The 17,216-nt window shown below is 39.6% G+C and overlaps 1 protein-coding gene and 1 long non-coding RNA gene across 3 annotated transcripts in view; one reads left to right on the top strand and one right to left on the bottom strand.

Moving 5' to 3' along the window:
- Positions 1-17,216, bottom strand: part of LOC123591119 (SAP domain containing ribonucleoprotein) — a 55,748-nt gene that overhangs the window by 19,276 nt on the left and 19,256 nt on the right. For both annotated transcript variants that reach the window (XR_006709122.1, XM_045464913.1), the window contains exons 7-9: positions 16,806-16,834; positions 14,384-14,409; positions 12,921-12,989 (exon numbers count right to left, since the gene is read on the bottom strand). Coding sequence is in view for 1 of the 2 variants with exons in the window: in XM_045464913.1 (XP_045320869.1) it covers positions 12,921-12,989; positions 14,384-14,409; positions 16,806-16,834 (124 nt within the window). In the remaining variant the exon portion in view is untranslated. The remainder of the gene's footprint in view (positions 1-12,920; positions 12,990-14,383; positions 14,410-16,805; positions 16,835-17,216) is intronic.
- On the top strand, positions 5,583-7,347 carry LOC123591122. Its single transcript, XR_006709123.1, has 2 exons — positions 5,583-6,113; positions 7,059-7,347. It is a non-coding gene; the product is annotated as an uncharacterized LOC123591122 (long non-coding RNA).

Raw genomic sequence — 17,216 nt, forward strand, 5'->3', positions numbered from 1 at the left:
ACAACAACAACAACAACAACAACAACAACAACAACAACTAGGAGAAACAAAACAGCGACCCAAATGTAACCAAGACTTTTTTAGGGAACTGTAATTCCCAAAACACAAAACAAAAGTATTTACTGAATTTAAATGTAAGATATCCTCACTACTGGGGTGCCTAGGTGGCTCAGTCAGTTGAACAACCGACTTCAGCTCAGGTCATGATTTCATGGTTTGTGAGTTCCAGCCCCATGTCGGGCTCTGTGCTGACAGCTGAGAGCCTGGAGCCTGCTTTGGATTCTGTGTCTCCCTCTCTCTCTGCCCCTCCCCCACTCGTGCTCTGTCTCTCCCTGTCTCCAAAATAAACATTAAAAAAAAAAAAAAAAAGATATCCTCACTATTCTCAGAGGAGACCAAATGAATTAACCAAGCCAGACATTTTCCCTGGTCAGTGCAACAGCTCATCACTCATCATCCCTCCTTATACCATGTTTGAGAAGCAGAAATTTCAATCTAAACAATTCAGTCAGAGATATCCTTATAAGCAGAAAAAGACACTTCAGGGAAGCTCAGGTACTACTATGAGTTGGAGCAGGCTGTTCTCCTAGAACTGTTTTAATGACAGCTATTCTTCACATTCAACACTCTTCAATGTAAGAGTCTCCTATATATTTCCATCACGACATAAACTCTGCCATTTTATTTACCTCACTTTAACAGTTATTTTCTCAGAAGTCTTTTGCCTGGAATGATAGAACAGAGACTAAGAGCGAGCCAAGATGGGTTGCATTTCAAAAATAACAAATAACCGTCCCCTTTTGTAAACAAATTATCATACAAAAATGTTAATAGTTCTCAGGCCAGTCTGATTGTCCAAGGGAATGTAAGGTAAGAGTCAGGCAAAAAGAAAAGGAAGAGCTTTATGGGCACTTTCCTGACTCTCACCGCCACGTGACTGATGTCAGGATGAAAAGCAGAGGCTGGGGGCTTTCAAGCGATGGTAGATTAATAATGACATGGCCTTGACTTCCCAGAGGTAAAGGTTATGAAACACTCCAGGGTAAGTGGGCTTCCAATTTCATACTCTCAGAGTGAATGACAGCAACTGATGGTTTTTCTCTCAGAAACACTGCAATGCTTCAACACACAGCTGTCACCTCCCTGTCCCAGTTTCTGAAATTCATCTAAACATGTTTATTCCTGAGCCTGCTTATGCCAGTCAGACCACAGAACATAAGGTGGTCCTAAACACTAATGCACAGAAGCTAACTAAAAAAGACAAAGGTGAAGGGCTGGACTAGCAAAGGGTATGCCATTTTAGCACATAATAATAGAGACACTCCCAACACTCCCACACACATAACAAAAAATACACTTCCCAATACAACCATCTTACCTACTCTAAAAACTTTTCAACTGTGAGATCAGAATCAACTTTCTAGGGCCAAGAGGATGCCAGGAAATTTAAAGCTACATGAGATTTAGAGACCACCAGGAACTGTATCTCCTCCTATCTTCCCAGGATTTGAAGTCCCCAAACACAGCTCAGAACCAAACACTCTTCTGAGTCACGAGCTCCCATCACTTTTTCTCTTTATCTAAATCAAGTTCCTTCCCCAACCCCCACTCCTCTCCAACCCCAGAGGAGGTCGTCTCGGTCTTGATCTAGCTGATTGTAGGACAAAGCAAGGCAGGTGGAGGAAATGAAGGCTTCACACTTGAGACCCCCGGAAACCAAGTTTCTATTAAAAGTCCCCACCCTCCCTCCCTTAAAAGCCAGGAAGCTGCTGCTTTTAAGGATAAGTGATGCAGAGCTTGGCAGAAATGTCAAGAAGTCAGTAGAGGGAAGCTAAAAACTTTGAGGGGAAGTAAATGTGGTCTTAACCAAATATACAGAGAACGAAGGATGATAGTTACCTGAGCATTCAGAAATTAGAATGAGCACTAGGAAAGCAGATTCTTCTCACCTGTAATATATACACACACACACACAGGCGCACACACACACACACACACACACACACACACACGTATTTTAATGTTAAGAGCTACGCCCAACATGGAGCTCGAACTCACGACCCAAGTCACATGCTCTACCAACTGAGATAGCTAGGCACCCCATCTGCAATATTTTAAAATGCAGATTTCGGGGCGCCTGGGTGGCTCAGTCGGTTGAACGGCCGACTTCGGCTCAGGTCATGATCTCGCAGTCCGTGAGTTCGAGCCCCGCGTCGGGCTCTGTGCTGACAGCTCAGAGCCTGGAGCCTGTTTCAGATTCTGTGTCTCCCTCTCTCTGACCCTCCCCTGTTCATGCTCTGTCTCTCCCTGTCTCAAAAATAAGTAAAACGTTAAAAAAAAAAAAATTAAAAAATTAAATAAAATAAAATGCAGATTTCTGGGGCGCCTGGGTGGCTCAGTTGGTTGAGCGTCTGATTCTTGATTTTGGCTCCGGTCGTGGGATAAAGCCCCACGTTGGTCTCCGTGCTGAGTATGGAGCCTGCTCAAGATTCTTTTTCTCTCCCTCCCTCTGCCCCTCTCCCCTGCTGGCATGCTCTCTCTTGCTCTCTAAAATAATAAAACAAAATGCAGATTTCTGGCTTCAATCCAACCTAATAAACCTGAATCTCAAAATGAAGAGCTTACTTAGGGAAATGTATTTTAAAAAGGGTCCCCTGGTGAGCCTTATGTGCAGCTACAGCTATGAATAATTGCAAATGGCTTTGAGAAAACAGAGACCAAAATTACAAAAAAAAAAAAATCTCACCAAGTCCAAACAAGGCTGCTGCTTGACTCCAATTTTTCCCCAAAAGCGTCAGGCCTTCTAAAAAAGTTTACACTTCCTACAAACAGGGTATCTCAGCTGTAGGGACGTGAAAGGCAAAAGAAAGCTATGAAGAAATCACAGCTGGCTCTAAGGAGCACACCTGTCTTGCTTCCTTTGTAGAATTCAAGCAGCAGAACACAGAAACTCTTTTGCAAGAGGAGCTCAATACAAGGAAAACATGCCAAAACAAGATCAGGGAAGAGTTCAGGTATGTGGGGGAAAGAGGGAGGCAACTAGGTTCAAGTACACAAAAGTATTTTTTTTTCTGCAGAATTGATACAGAGGGTGAGGGGGAATATCAGTAGAGAGCAGACATGAGAACAGATAGAATTTGTCTTAGGGCTCATGTGCTTTGCTTGTTATTTAGAGAACCAAAGAAGTCCATTACATGAAGGCTCTCATCTTATAGCTCTTTTCACTTCCGGCTGCACTTCCTCAACTACCTCATACCTAAGCATGAACATGGTAATGAAAATTCTGTAACTTCCTCCTCTACTCTATACCTCAATGAACTCCTCACCTGATACTTTCTAAAATCCAGAAAGCAAGCACTATAAACATAATATCTTTCTCAGGAACACATCTTCACTGCTAGAGATTTAAAGATTCAATATTTGACATGAATTCCAAGTGTAGAACATCCTGAAAATACACTTCAATTTCTGACCTAAGAATCTGCTCTAGCAACGAGAAGGTAAAATTTGGTTAAAATACTATTTAAAAAAAATGTGAGAAAAGAGTAACAAAGGAAAAGAGGGGAGGGAAGGAGCTAACATTTTCTAAATCTTAACAAGACACCTCAGATTTTATTTATTTATTTTAATATTTATTTTGAGAGAGATAGAGACAGTGCAAGCAGGGGAAAGGCAGAGAGAAAGAGAAAGAGAAAATTCCAATCCCAAACAGGCTCCACACTATCAGCACAGAGCCCAACACGGGGCTCAATCCCATCAACTGTGAGATCAGGACCTGAGCTGAAACCAAAAGTCGGATGTCCAACCGACTGAGCCACCCAGGCACCCCCAACACCTCAGGTTTTATTAAGAACAGGAGGGACTTTTCGTGGTGCCTCACTGGCTCAGTCAGTACAACACGAGACTCTTGATCTTGGGATTGTAAATTCAAGCCCCAGGTTGGGTGAACAGATTACTTAAAAAATAAAAAAAAAAAAAATCTTAAAAAACAAAGAACAGGGCCTTTGCTAGTTTGCAAACATCACCACCAAATATCCCCCCATAAGATATCTCCCAATCTGACACCCTGGCTCATCCCCATCCCTATCTCCAAAATATACAGCATCAGCTATCAGCCCTGAAAAGTAATTCTATTATTCCAGTGAATACCTAAGAAAATGAACTGTCATATAACTATTAAACTTTATTTGAATTGAACTTGTATCTATTTTTTTTTGAACCTGTATGTATTTTCAACGTTTATTTATTTTTGGGACAGAGAGAGACAGAGCGTAAACGGGGGAGGGGCAGAGAGAGAGGGAGACACAGAATCGGAAACAGGCTCCAGGCTCTGAGCCATCAGCCCAGAGCCTGACACGGGGCTCGAACTCACGGACCGCAAGATCGTGACCTGGCTGAAGTCGGACGCTTAACCGACTGCGCCACCCATGCGCCTCTGAACCTGTATGTATTTTCAAAAATAAAATGTTACTTCTTATCGATGTTAGTCCAAGGAACACTATTACTCAAGTGTTAGCCTCTCAAGTATTAAAATACATCTTAAACATCCCTATATTCCTGCAACTCTCAAACCATGAGCTCTCAGACCCCCCCCAAAAGTAGTAATACACACCCACACCCACCCACCCACCCCCACACACACACACCAACCACCAAACCAACCCAAAAAACACCCCATACTTTTTTCTCCCATACAGATTCTGAAGGACAGATAGACTTGGATTCAGAAACTAAGCTCATGCTCACATTTCACCACAGGGAGAGTATCTGAGAGTGATCAGACAGATACTGCTCTCCTTAAAAATGCCAGGCCAGCTACTGGTCACATCGAAATTAGACACAGGTACTGGTCACTCCCAAGTCAGACAGACTGATATACAATCAGATATGTGTTTGCAAGTGAATTTTAAAAATGAGGGGCACCTGGGTGGCTCAGTCGGTTAAACATCCGGCTTTGGCTCAGATTGTGATCTTATAGTGAGTTAGAGCTCACATCGGGCTCTGTGCTGACAGCTCAGAGCATGAAGCCGGTTTCCAATTCTCATCTCCCTCTCTCTCTGCCCCTCCCCTGCTCGCACTCTGGCTCTCTCTCAAAAATAAATAAATGTTAAAAAAAATACAAAAAATTATTTACCTTGTGTACCATGAGTGGAAAAAAAAAATTTTTTTTTAAACTGACACTCAGAGAATGATCCCACCCCAACAACCTGGCTCGCACAAACAACTAAATGTATTTAAAATAAAACAGACTCAACAGAATCCAGCATTCCCTCCTTTTCCAGGCTGTGTTTATTCTTAGGGAAAATACTACAGGGGAACCACAAAGAGGCATAAAACTTGTTTTTTATCAAAGCCATCAGTTCTGACATGTTAGAAGAAGGAATGCAAAGACGTAAGTGGGGGTGGGGTGTTTAGCTGGGGAGATAGCGAAGAGTAAGTTTTTTTCTTACTACAAACTTCTTTACCTCTAGTTCTTTACGTATAAAATCAGGTAAGAAAAATAAAATGAAAAGGTATAAGATCCTTAGTGTTCTCAACCACGCACCCTAGGGAAATACAACCCTCTACCAGAAACTTCTCAAAGACCCAACTTATAGGAAACAGGGCAAAACACCAGCCATAAATGCTGACAAAACATCAAAATTTTCATCTTGCTTCCACAAATTTTTAAAGTTTTTCTTCTTCAAGTGTTCAATTTATATTCCTAACACTTCTTATCCAATTTTTCCCTCACACACAGCTAGGTAAAAACATGTTTAAGGGCTAGAATATAGATGGGAGGGTAGAAGAAGAAACAGAGCAAAGAAAAACCTGACTCCTATTTCTCAAGTTAAAATTGGAATACATTTTCAAGAGCCCTGGGCAGGACAGAGAAAAATTCCATTCTGCCTCTTTGCTCTTCCAAATTCCTATAGCCAAGTGGCTCAACAGCAGTTGAATGGCACACATAATGACATCATTGATTGGAACTATAATAGAAGAGAGTGAGAAGAGCGGGTGGTGGGGGGGAGTGGGAAGGGAGGGAGGTGAAGATGTATTTGTGTTACAGACAAAAGACAAGTTCTGTTCCTCAGCAGGGACAAATGAAGAACCAGATGAGGGGATAAACTGAGGTCAGAGAGTTTTCCCTATTGTTTCCTCTTTAAACAGCTCCTTCACCACTCCCTCAAGGTTTGTTCCAATGGGCGGGTGGAGAAACAGCAGTTTTTATCTTAGAGAAGAGGCAGGGAAAAAAATAGCCAAATATTCATTTTCAAATTATTATTAATTAGAAGAAAATTTTAAGGACTGGTTAAATTTTAGTTGGGCCCCAAAATGCTCCTAAGAAATGCCGAAAATTAACTATGTGGGGTTCATCTTAGCTCTTCCTGAAATTCATTCTGACAGCCACTCTCAGGTGCTATCTGTACCATATATAAAAAACCCATACAAATCTTTTCTTGTGGGTTAATGTAAGCTCAACATAATGTAGTTTTTCAAGTGGAAGAAGCATTTTTGGGAAAATGCCAATCCAGGATGAGGTGTGCGATGTTCCCCCCCCAAACCCCTGCTCAATGAAATACAATGTCTCAGTAGATCTACAATTAAGTTCTTCCCATCTACAATCCTACTATATGCATTCTTCTTGGTCTCATGGGGCCCCATGAGAAAGGCTAATAGAGAATTAAGTAGTGTACTTGGCCTAGGTACTGCTACTTGAGTATATTTGGATGGAAAAGAATCCAAACCCACTTAGCAGGCTACTTTTCCAACTTATCTTGGGATCTAAATCTTCTACCACTACCCTTTTAAAAAATATTCCACCAAATTCCTCACCATAGCTTATGGTTCTTCAGGTTCTTATAGTACCATGTTGGCAATGTCCTATGCGTGGCCCCACAGTTCTTCCTTTGGAAAAGGTTTGTATACATATACCTAAACTCTAACAATTTATAGACTCTCTGAGAAAGCTGATGACTATGACTAAATCCATAGTGTGAACTTCCTTCTCTCCACATCCCTCTATACCAAAACCAAATGCTGAGGGGGAAGAACAAACATTTCTTCATTTATTTCAGGTAGTGGAAGGGAATATAGACAGAATCAAATAGGCCTTCCAGAAGAGACTGAATGGAAACCAACCCACCATCATTTAGCCACAGTGAAATCTGTATGCTAGGAGACACTGATGCTCTCCTGTGCCTGGAACTGATTCTTTGTCCCAGCTGCTTCTCTGATAGCTCAACAGATTTCAGTGACATCCTCAAAAAACAAGGAAAGTCCAGTATCTCTCTCACTCTGATGTGGTTCATCCCCAAGCAATGGTGAGCAAAAACATGTAATTACATGAAAAGTTCATGAAACTAATCACTGCCTAACAATCTTCTAACTACCAGCCTCAACAACAAGACAATGATCAATGGAGGAATATTTAATTTTTTAACCTTTTTATATTCGGACACTGTATAATAACACAGACCATAACCATCAGGAAGAAAACTGGCAAAAATCAAAACACAGGAAAAGCAGCCTTTAGGGTATACAGGCCTCAAGGTAACTCATTAGGACAGTGACCTTAACACAAGCTACAAAGTAGGGAAATCTCAGTAAAATGCCAGCACAGAAATAAGGAAGATATATTAAGGTCAATAGGGATAAAAGATGCCTATAGTTTCTACTACTAATTAAGAACCAAGAAGCAGTAACACATGCCCCTCACATGTGGGGGAGAAGAGTATAAACTACATTTCAGTTTTCTGCTTAGTGCCTGAGTTTGGGTTTTCTTTTGTTGTGTTTTAATACTTACTGAGCTGGATGTTCTATAACTTCCTAAAGTATCAAGTTTTACTTCCCCCAAATATGCCAACGTTTGGGGAGAAAAAATGAAAACAAAACAATCCAAATTAGCTACATCACTTAACACCATAACTCTAAGCCCAGAGTTTTGATAAAACTAACGTCCTATGACCATCACCTATTAACTGAGCTGGCTTCCCATCTATTCCCTCTATCCATCTCTTGCTCCTTTCAAAGAGGAGTTTCTTACGTGCCAAGCCGAGTCCTGTCCTTCACCAATAGGACTAACCCAAACACTACTCCTCTTAGGAGACATGGAAAACTGACAGAGAGAGGGGGGAGAAAACAACAACAACAACAACAACAACAACAACAACCAGTCAAGCACAAGACTGAAAACCTAGCTGGTGATCAATCAGAACCAACCAGGCAGAGGTTATTTTATCTGGGTTTTGTTTTGTTTGAGGGGGTGGGAGGTTTCTCAGCCCATAGTCACCATGAGGCTTATATGAGAAAAGGCATGCCATTCTATCCTCAAATAGTCCAAAGAGTTGGAGGGGACAATTTACAGCCTCTTGTGTAAAAAATGTCTATAAATGCCAGTGCCATTCTTTGCCCTGTCACTTCCCATTATCCTAAACCAACAGGATTCTATTCACTGAGACTTGAGCTGGAAACATGAACGGACAGGCCTTTCTTGGGCAGGGGGAAAGGAGGAAGATGATTGGGGGGGGGGGGGGGGGTGAGGAGGGAAGCCAGATTTCTTTAAGTTTCTGTGTACTGCCTAACATGTAAAGTATACTAGTGGAGATGAAAGCTGAAATACACGAGCAGTCATGCAAAAGTCAGCCTAAGAAGAATAGCAGAGATTTAGTTTCCTCAAATTTGTAACATGCTCAAGATGTAAATCTAAAATATAAAGAAAAAAGGATCGAATTGTGACAGTTAAAAAAAAAAAATCAGTCATAAACACTATTGACCCATGGCTCACTTCCTCTCACACTCTTTCTCTTTATCATATACACTGGTCTATAGAGGAATCTACTGAAGAGAAACCAGCAAGCAATCTGGGATTTAAGCTGGATCAAGCAAACACAAACTCCATGCAATGGAGATAACACGAGGGGGGTTTCTCATTGCCTTTTTCAGAATACTAGGATGAAAAGAGAAATCTCTACACTACCTGCTAACTTCCACTATTTGCATTTTATCTAAGTGAATGAGATCTGTGCCTAGAGAATTATAAAACTTGAAAGATAGATGACCAAATTATATTAGAGGAGGCTATACTGGAACCCAGGACCCCAGAGTGAGGCGGCCAGAGTATGCTGATCTGGCTGTTCCATAAATACAAACTTAATCAGGTCACTAACCTTGGCCAACCAAATACTAAGTAGCAAATCATCTCTGGTGATAGAGAACAGTTAAGCACAAGATTCTGAACCAAACAACTCTCACTGAGAATGCAGCCAGTTGCAATTTGAGGATCTGGATCTAGAAGAACTAAGTTCTGGGGGAAAAGTTACTTGAAAAAAAGAACATTTAGTCCTTCTTATCTCTTACTACTCCCTCTCCTCCAATTTCTCTCCTTCCACATTCACTCTGAGGTTGCATGTATATATTTTAATGTTTATTTTGAGAGAGTGCGCACATTGCATATGTGCATGCAGGAGGGGCAGAGAAAGAAGGGCAGAGAGAGAATCCCAAGCAGGCTCCACAAAGTCAGCACACAGAGCCTGACATGGGCTCAATGAAATCATGAAATCATGACCTGAGTGGTTATTAAGAATCTGTAACTGAACCAACTGAGCCACGTGGAGCCCCTAAAACTGCTTATCTTCTATAGGCACTAAAAAATTCTGGGCTACAGAGACAGTGGTCCAAGTTTGTGGTCTGATAAAGAATTCCTATGATACTTCCAAGTGTGAAAACTGTGTGAGATATAAGGTAGGCTTGAACTGTCCAATATACATGTAGCTATTTAAATTTAATTAAAATTTTCAGTTTCCAGGCACCCCTAAAAATTTTAAGAAAGCTCTCTCTGACCAAGAGATCAAGAGTCACATGCTCTACTGAGTGAGCCAGCCAGGTGGCCCAAATGAATTAGAAATTTAAAAAACCTTGGGCACCTGGGTGGGTCAGTTAAGCATCCGACTTGATCTCAGCTCAGGTTATGATCTCATAGTTTGTGGGTTCAAGCCCCACTTCAAGCTCTGTGCTGACAGTGCGGAACCTACTTGGGACTCTCTTTCTCTTTCTCTCTCTCTCCACCCTTCCACCACTCACACTATCTCTCTGTCTCTCTAAAAATAAATTAATTAAATTAAAAATTTTTAACTAGTATTTTGCTACAGAATTTAAGAAAACTACTCTAGAACATATGTATGACAATGAACGTTATCTGAAAACGGAACTCATAAAGTGAGAGTTTTACCAATTATCATTATCTGATTATAACCCTTCAAAGATTAATTTTTTTAATTATTTTTTTAAGTTTATTTATTTTGTTTTAGTAATCCCTACACCCAGCCTGGGGCTGGAACTCACAACCTCAAGATCAAGAGTTGCACACTTTGGGCAAGAGTGCCCGACTCTTGACTTCAGCTCGGGTTATGATCTTGTGGTTCGTGAGATGGAGCCCCACGTCGGGCTCTGCACTGACATCCCGGAGCCTGCTTGGGATTCTCTCCTATTCTCCTCTCTCTGCCTCTCCTCTGCACACACATGTGTGGACTCTCTCCCTCTCAAAACAAACATACATTAAAAAAAAAAAAAAAAAAAAAAGAGTTGCATGCTAGCCAGGTGCCCCAACTCTTCAGAGATTTAAAATAGGAAGTGAAATCTTATCAGTGATGAACTAAAACACAAAAGTTAATTACCTCAATTAAAGTCATAAAGCCAGGTGGCCAACAGAACTAAGAAAACAAACATTTATTAAAGATCAAAGCGTCACTACTTTAGATAATTTCATATACACATTTCCCCTTCACAAACAGTGTTAGGTAGTTTTACTAGTGTTACTAGTTTACTAGTGTTACTCCCAGTTTTACAGAAGTTTAGCAATTTGCTCAAAGTCACAAAGTTAAAAAATGTATTTATTCATGCTTTAGCTTCTTCCTATGGACTAAAAATGAAAGCAAGTCAAATATGGAGAAAGATTCTAGGTAAGTGAAGTGAAAAGGCTGATATCCCTGTAATGAAATACTATGAAAATAACTCAGGTGGGCAGTATAAAGTGAGGGGCAAACTCCTCTCAGGAATGTACCCAAATGAGCTACATAGCTGGAGATAGTATGTTCAATTTTGTTAATTTTAATGGAACACACAATTCTCTACAGTGAAGTTACTGCTGAGATTTCTTCCAGGAACCACTTTGCTTGGAAGCTTGTAACTTTTGAGATATTCTCTTTGCATACAAGTTCCATTTATTACACTGATTCCAATACGATTCTCAGACACCTAGTCTTCATATACAAAAGGAGACAGATAAGAACTGAGGCCACAGATCCAAGCACCCTTCCCCTTGGCTATCGAGCAAAACACTAAAGACTTGGTTTATTATAATTTTTCCCAATTAAGCTACATGTGGTTTAAGAATCACATACTCTGCCTACTCTCAACTCCTTTTTTTTTTTTTTTTAAATTTGAAATAGGGGCACATGGGTGGCTCAGTCGGTTAAGCAGCAGACTCTTGATTTCAGCTCAGGTCATGATCTCATAGTTCTCGTGAGTTTGAGCCCCACAATGGGCTCTGTGCTAATAGCACGGGCCCTGCTTGGGATCCTCTGTCTCTCTGCCTCTCTCAAAAATAAACAAACATTTAAAAACATAATAAAAAATAAATTAAAATTTCACATAAACTAGTAAATACCCCTACTGAACACCTATGGTCTCAGCATCAAGCTGGGCACAAAGACCTGATGTTATGCTTCTGGTAAACATAAAAAATGTTACCTAAAAGGAAGGAAAATGGAGCACACTTTTGTCTGAGAAGCCCTACTGAGTCACAAGTGTTTACTTTTTAGTGCTCAATTTTTCTCCTGAGCAAAAATGTAACAACCACTGTCAGTATTTTCCGATAGATTTTCAGAGAGTTAAATGTTTCCATACTCAAGTAAGAAATTACTTTTTTTTAGGTTTATTTATTTATGTAATCTCTACACTCAACATGGGGCTCAAACTCACAACTCTGAGATTAAGAGTCGCATGCTCTTCCAACTGAGCCAGGAGGCGCCCCAGAGACTTTTTTTCTTTTGACAGTTCTTCTGGTTTGAAGTAGTCTTCCTTAACCCTGTCCCCATTTCAACAACCAAGAAACATGCTTTCATTCTCACAGAACAAAGATTAAGAGACTACCTGCTCTAGGCAAAGGAGAATCCTCAGCATTTTCGCCAATGTGCCTGGCAAAACTCCAAATACAACAATGCCCTGTAGAACTGATTGCACCACACAGCAGGTGTTATCTTGCTTAATAAACTCAATAGTGTCTGTTAGCAGAGGAGCAGAAAGAATGAAATAATTTTCTCGTTTTTGTTCCAGAAAACCTTCAAATTTTGTTTCTAGGTACCTTTGACCTAAAGACAGGACTGTCATCTCCTGTTTCCATTATAACTATATCAGAAGTTACAGCAGATGTAGCAGGTTTTTAACATCATTGAATTCAACATCCTAACCAAGAGAAATGCAGACCATGTTCTAACTGCCTGAGTGAAAACTATGGAAAAAATCTGCAGGGAAAAAAAAAAAAAAATTCGCTATGTGAAATAATTCCTGTAATGCAATCAAAAGTCAGTGAGAGGAGGCCCCTGGGTGGCTCAGTCAGTTAAGCATCCGACCTCAGCTCAGGTCATGATCTTATGTTCAATGATCGTGAGTTCAAGCCCTGTGTCAGGCCCTGCACTAACAGCTCAGAGCCTGCAGCCTGCTTCAGATTCTGTCTCTCCCTCTCTCTCTGTCCCTCCCCGCTCATGCTGTCTCTCTCAAAAATAAACAAACATTAAAAAATAAAAAAGTCAGTGAGAAGAGGTGATAGTCAAAAGACTTCATGAAATGAAGTGCTGAATAGCTTGCTATATTCTCAGGACAGTCATTTCCAGTCTATGTAGCCCCCAAGCTGTTCTAAGGTGGCAAAAACAGTACTTTACCTTTCTGGAGATTGAAGAGACATTCAAACCAAATCTTTGAGCTCTTTCCTTTAGTTTATCAAGGTTAACCTATAAAAAAAAAAAGGCAAAGGGGGAACCCATATTTAAAAAAATCAAAACAGAAAATACAAAAAGCAGAAATTACAGTCCAAAGCTAAGAGTTCAATTAAACCTACGATATCAAAGATACTCTATATGTGCCAAATCAGGAAACTAAGCAGCACCCATCCATGCCATTAATTATTAAAAGGCCTTTTCTGGAATGCAGTCAAAGATTCAGCCCAGCCTCCTTCGTTCATCAAAGGTGGCAAGAGCCTCAAGAGGGTTTAAAATCAAAGTAGGCCAAACACTGCTTGAAGGAGCAAACAAATACCTAAATAATCACCTCCAAACAAGTCTATTATTCACAGTTCAAAATCATTAATTCCTATACATAGCCTTTGCAATAGTTCTTAACTCTATACCCACCTCTCATTACTTCAGAAACCAAATCTACCACCAGTACCTAATTCAATTCTCTTCCTTTTTCTTGGAAGCCTTGATATACAAAACTTACTATCATAAGGATATGTGGGATATTTCATTACTACTACTACTACTACTACTACTACTACTACTACTGCAACTACTGGTACTACTACATTTCAGCTTCACTTATGATACTACACTGTAATCCCAAACAGGATTTCATAAAGTCAAACATCATCCACCCAAAGTATTTGTTTTCATTTTCTAAATATGCCACCTAATCACAATGGTCCAGACATATTCTAGTATTCCTTATTTTAGGATTTTATATTTAATAGGTAGTGTTGAAAAATACCAGTATCTACCAACAGAACTCATAAGTTGCTTCCACAGATTCACTTGTGGTAACTAAGAATCAGACATTGTCCGGGGCGCCTGGGTGGCGCAGTCGGTTAAGCGTCCGACTTCAGCCAGGTCACGATCTCGCGGTCCGTGAGTTCGAGCCCCGCGTCGGGCTCTGGGCTGATGGCTCAGAGCCTGGAGCCTGTTTCCGATTCTGTGTCTCCCTGTCTCTCTGCCCCTCCCCCGTTCATGCTCTGTCTCTCTCTGTCCCAAAAATAAATAAACGTTGAAAAAAAAATAAAATTAAATTAAAAAAAAGAATCAGACATTGTCCAAAGCCACTGGATAAGGCCTAAAACTACAGTATCATAAAACAAAGAATTATATGGATTGTCCTGTAGCTAACAAAATCTATTCATTTTTTTCAAGAAGAATGATAGGAAGGAAGATGTCTATAGTGACTCTGAAGATATGGCATTTTCCTGACCTCTAAGTACTCAATTCATTTTATTTAGGACATAAAACACTATATTGAAAACAGTCACCAAACTCATATGATCTCAGAGAGTCCTATGATCTGGGGAGAAGTTGTTTCTAACTTTAAAACTAGAGTTGAGATTTCTCTCTCAAGGTATAAAAAAAAGATGTCTTACCATAGGCTTGGCATCAGAAGACAGGCCTAAAGAAGAAAATAAAAAAAGTTTTATTTAACATTTTAATTTTTTTTAATGTTTATTTTTGAGAAAGAGACAGACAAAGCAAGTGCAGGGGAGGAACACAGAGAGGGGGAGACAGAATCCCAAGCAGGCTCCGTACTGTCAGCACAAAGCCCAACACAGAGATCATGACCTGGGCCAAAGTCAGATGTTTAACTGACTGAACCACCCAAGCGCCCTGGTAGAGCCACTTTAGAAAACAATTTGGCAGTTACTCAAAAAGTTAAACAGAGAATGTACCATATGACCCAATAATCCCACTTCTCACTATACACCCAAGAGAAACGAAACATACATCCACACCAAAACTTATATATGAATGTTCAGAGCAGCATGAGCTATAGTAGCCAAAAGTAAAAACAACCCAAATGTCCATTAGCTGATGAATGGATAAAATGTGGCATATGCATACAATGGATAATTATCCAACATTAAAAAGAAAGGAAGTATTGATGCATTCTACAATATGGATGAACCCTGAATACATTATGCTAAGAAGCCAGTCACAAAAAACTATGAATTGTACAATTATATTTATATGAAGGCAAATTTATATTTGAAACCACGAAAAAAATGAGTGGTTGTTTGGGTAGGGGAGGTGGGAGGGAATGGGAAACAATTGCTAGTAAGTACAGGGTTTCTTTTTGGGGAGATGAACATGTAAAATTAGACTGTGGTGATGACTGCACAATGCTGTGAATATATTTTTTAAAAAACCATTGAATTATATACTTTAAATGGATAAGCTATATGGAATATGAATTATATTTCAATAAAGCTGTTAAAAAAAAAGAAAGACGGGTGAGTGGGTGGCTCAGTTGGTTAAGCGTCTGATTTCGGCTCAGGTCACTATCTCATTGCTTGTGAGTTCAAGCCCCACATCAGGCTCTCTGCTGTCAGCACAGAATCTGCTTTGGATCCTCTGTCTCATTCTTGCTCTGCCTCTCTCCCGCTCATGCTCTCCCTCTCAAAAATAAACATTTAAAAATAAACAAACAAATAAAACAAAACATGTAGTGATAGTGGCTAGAATTTTGCTAGTCTTTTTAAAAAGCACACCAAAACACTAGATCTTTGGAGGACATTTTCTTAACACACTTTAAACTGACAGATCACTAGGAAGACTAAATTAGATTAAGATATTACATTTAAAATTTAAGTCTCGAGAATGTGGACTTTATTCTTTTTGAAAGTAACTTTTTCCTGGGGCACCTGGATGGTTAAGTAGGTTAAATGTCTGACTCTTGCTTTCGGCTCATCATGATCTCATGGTTTGTGAGTTCAGGGCTCACTGCTGTCAGGGCAGAGCCTGCTTCAGAGCCTCTGTTCCTCTCTCTGCCCCTCCCCAGCTTACACTTGAAAGAAAAAACAAAACAAAACAAAATATTCTCTCTCTCCCTCTACTCCTCTCCCGTTTACACTCTCTCTGAAATAAAAAAATTTTAAGAAGTAACTTTTCCCCTAATTTATTACAAGATACATATTCAATATACTAATTTTAAAAACATAGACCAGCAAAAAGTCGTCACTCAAAATTCCACCAGAGACCAGGAGCAGTAACAATTTAGTATATATTCCTCCAACCTCTATTCCTTTTTATATTAAAAAAATTTTTTAATTTTTATTTTTAAGTAAACTCCATGGTCACATGTGCGGCCTGAACTTACAACTTTAAGATCCAAAGTCACATGCTCCACCAACTAAGCCAGTCAGGCAACCCCAACTTTTTTCTATCCATATGTGTACTTCTACTACCAAAAGGGGAATATACTGCAAATACAATTTTATAACCTGTTTTCACTTAATATTTTTCTGACAAATTTTCTTCAATATCACTTTAACATTTACATAGTCTTCTACTATATACTATGGTACACATTTATTTAACCAATTCCCTATTGTATATTACATTGTTTCCAATTACCACTAAAAATAATACTGTGATAATCCTTATGGCTAACCAAGTCTTTAAGCATATCCAAGATCATTTCCTTGTAAATTCCTAGAAGTTAAGACTGCTGAAGCAAAAAGAACTCTGTTCTTTCACCACTCACATAAGGCAGAACACTGGACAGGTACACAATAATTACATGCTGATTTGAGACACCAGAATGAGTAGGGAAAGTAATAAAAAAATGAAACTTCTCTAAAGATGTCCAAGAAGACCAAAACAAATGTTGGTACTCCCTCCTATGCTAAATTGCCTGGGAAGGCTTAAGTATGGTTTTATGTAAAGCAAAGAGGTGAATGCTATAACCTCTTAAAAGTTTTCTAAAACTAACAAGTTTGCCTTAATTTGTTGTGACAGAAAAGTAAAAATATAAAGACAACTTTCTCATTAGAGTCTCTGTACTCTTACCTTTTGATGGAACTGAAGAAATCCCAAATCTGTAGAAAGAAAAACAAGTTAAATTTTAGGAAGCTGTTCACACTCCTGGTTGTCTGTCTCCGTGTCAAGTGTACATATGGCACTTCTTGCTTGTGATCTCAAGCCTTGCAATCATTAGCTAATTCTAACAACCTCATGAAAGAGGTTCAGTTTACTCTTTTTCTCACCAAGAGCCCACAGAATAAGCTAAAAGGGAGACTTATCAAAATAGGGGGAAGTCAGTTTCTGACTTTCACCTATTAGAAAAATTCTGCTTGATAAGACCCAATCTATAGCTACTACATCCAAATCAGGAGAGATGTTCTGAACAAAGCCAAAAGAGTATTTCTTTTCAGCAAGGTCTCTATTCTACTTAAAATCAAGAATTATATTTAAAATCTA

Source organism: Leopardus geoffroyi, chromosome B4 (assembly GCF_018350155.1).
Source record: "Leopardus geoffroyi isolate Oge1 chromosome B4, O.geoffroyi_Oge1_pat1.0, whole genome shotgun sequence".
Lineage (NCBI taxonomy): Eukaryota > Metazoa > Chordata > Mammalia > Carnivora > Felidae > Leopardus > Leopardus geoffroyi.